This window comes from Austrofundulus limnaeus, unplaced genomic scaffold (assembly GCF_001266775.1).
Source record: "Austrofundulus limnaeus strain Quisiro unplaced genomic scaffold, Austrofundulus_limnaeus-1.0 Scaffold1089, whole genome shotgun sequence".
Taxonomy (NCBI): Eukaryota; Metazoa; Chordata; class Actinopteri; order Cyprinodontiformes; family Rivulidae; genus Austrofundulus; species Austrofundulus limnaeus.
In genome coordinates, this window is record NW_013953491.1 from 128,792 (window position 1) to 130,037 (window position 1,246).

General features: G+C 50.0%; 1 protein-coding gene across 1 annotated transcript in view; it reads left to right on the forward strand.

Annotated features, from left to right (window-relative positions):
• LOC106534094 (coiled-coil domain-containing protein 171) overlaps positions 1 to 1,164 on the forward strand; it is a gene marked incomplete at both ends in the record, with an annotated part of 7,630 nt that extends 6,466 nt beyond the window's left edge. Inside the window, 3 exon segments of the mRNA XM_014030606.1 lie at positions 287 to 746; positions 821 to 925; positions 1,016 to 1,164. Of these exon segments, the coding sequence (XP_013886060.1) occupies positions 287 to 746; positions 821 to 925; positions 1,016 to 1,164 (714 nt within the window).
• Positions 1,165 to 1,246: the final 82 nt, after the last annotated feature.

The following is a 1,246-nucleotide window of genomic DNA, read 5'->3' on the forward strand; positions in this document are numbered from 1 at the left end:
ATATTACAAGAATAAAGTCATGATATTACAAGAATAAAGTCATGCTATTACAAGAATAAAGTTATATTACAAGAATAAAGTCATGCTATTACAAGAATAAAGTCATGTTATTATAAGAATAAAGTTATATTATTACCAGAATGAAGTCTTAATATCATGACTTTAATCTTTCAAATAAAATAAAACAATGGTTGTGTGACTGTGATTAATACTGATAGAAACCTTAAATAAAACATCTTAAAATGAGCTATATTGTGAGAACTTCAGCTGTCTTCTGTGGTTTCAGCTGCTTCGCTCTCAGAGCGAGGATCGCTCCACCTCTCTGACCTCCGACCTCTCCCAGCTCCAGGACCTCCTGTCCAGAAGCCGACAGGAGTCCTCCTCCTTCCTCCTGGCCTGCGCCCTCCTGTGCGGAGCTCTGAGACACGCCCACCGCTGCTTGGGCGCGCTCCGCCAGCAGAAGCTGCTCCTGTCCAGGCGGCTGGAGGACAGGGAGCTGCTGGAGGACCAGGTCAGGAGCTTAGCTGATGCACTTAGAGGAGAGGAGGAGGAGGAGGGAGGAGGAAGGGGGGCGTTGAGGAGGTGGAGGAGGAGCGTGTATGCGGTGGTGGCGATGAAGAGGTGGTGCTCTCTGAGCAGGAAGACCAGGGTGCTGTTTCACCTGGACCGAGGAGGAGGCAGGGTCTGCGTGTGTGGAGACCCTCCTACGGCAACACAGAAGGGTCAAAGTGATCCGTCAGAAGCTGGTACACCTCAGCACGACACTTTCCCACTGATGTTTCATGTCYGACAGGAACATTTAAAGGTGTTTGTGTTGTAGATGAAGCAGCTGAAGGTGTGTGTGCTCGCTGGCTTCACTCCAACCGTCTCTCCTCCATCATTCTGTCCTCCATGTCTGACCTGCAGGGGGCGCTCACCAACTCTGGTAACCACTCACATTAATGCTGAAACAGCTGCATGAACGCTGAAGAAAGCTAATATCAGCTAAAAGCTAAAAGTCTCTCTGACTCTTTAGGCTCCTCGGCTCCAGACGTGACCTCAGCTGCTCGTTTAGGTTTGTCCCRCCTCCTGGATCACCTGCTGGACCAATCAGCTTCCAGCATTTCCTCTGGAAGAGAGGAGGACACGCTGATGAGACGGACGTCCCCACAGTCCAACTCAAAGGTACCTCAGCCTGAGGGACGGTGTTCACCTGTCCGCTTGTTTCACCTGCTCACCTCAGTGTGTGTGTGTGTGTGTGTGTGTG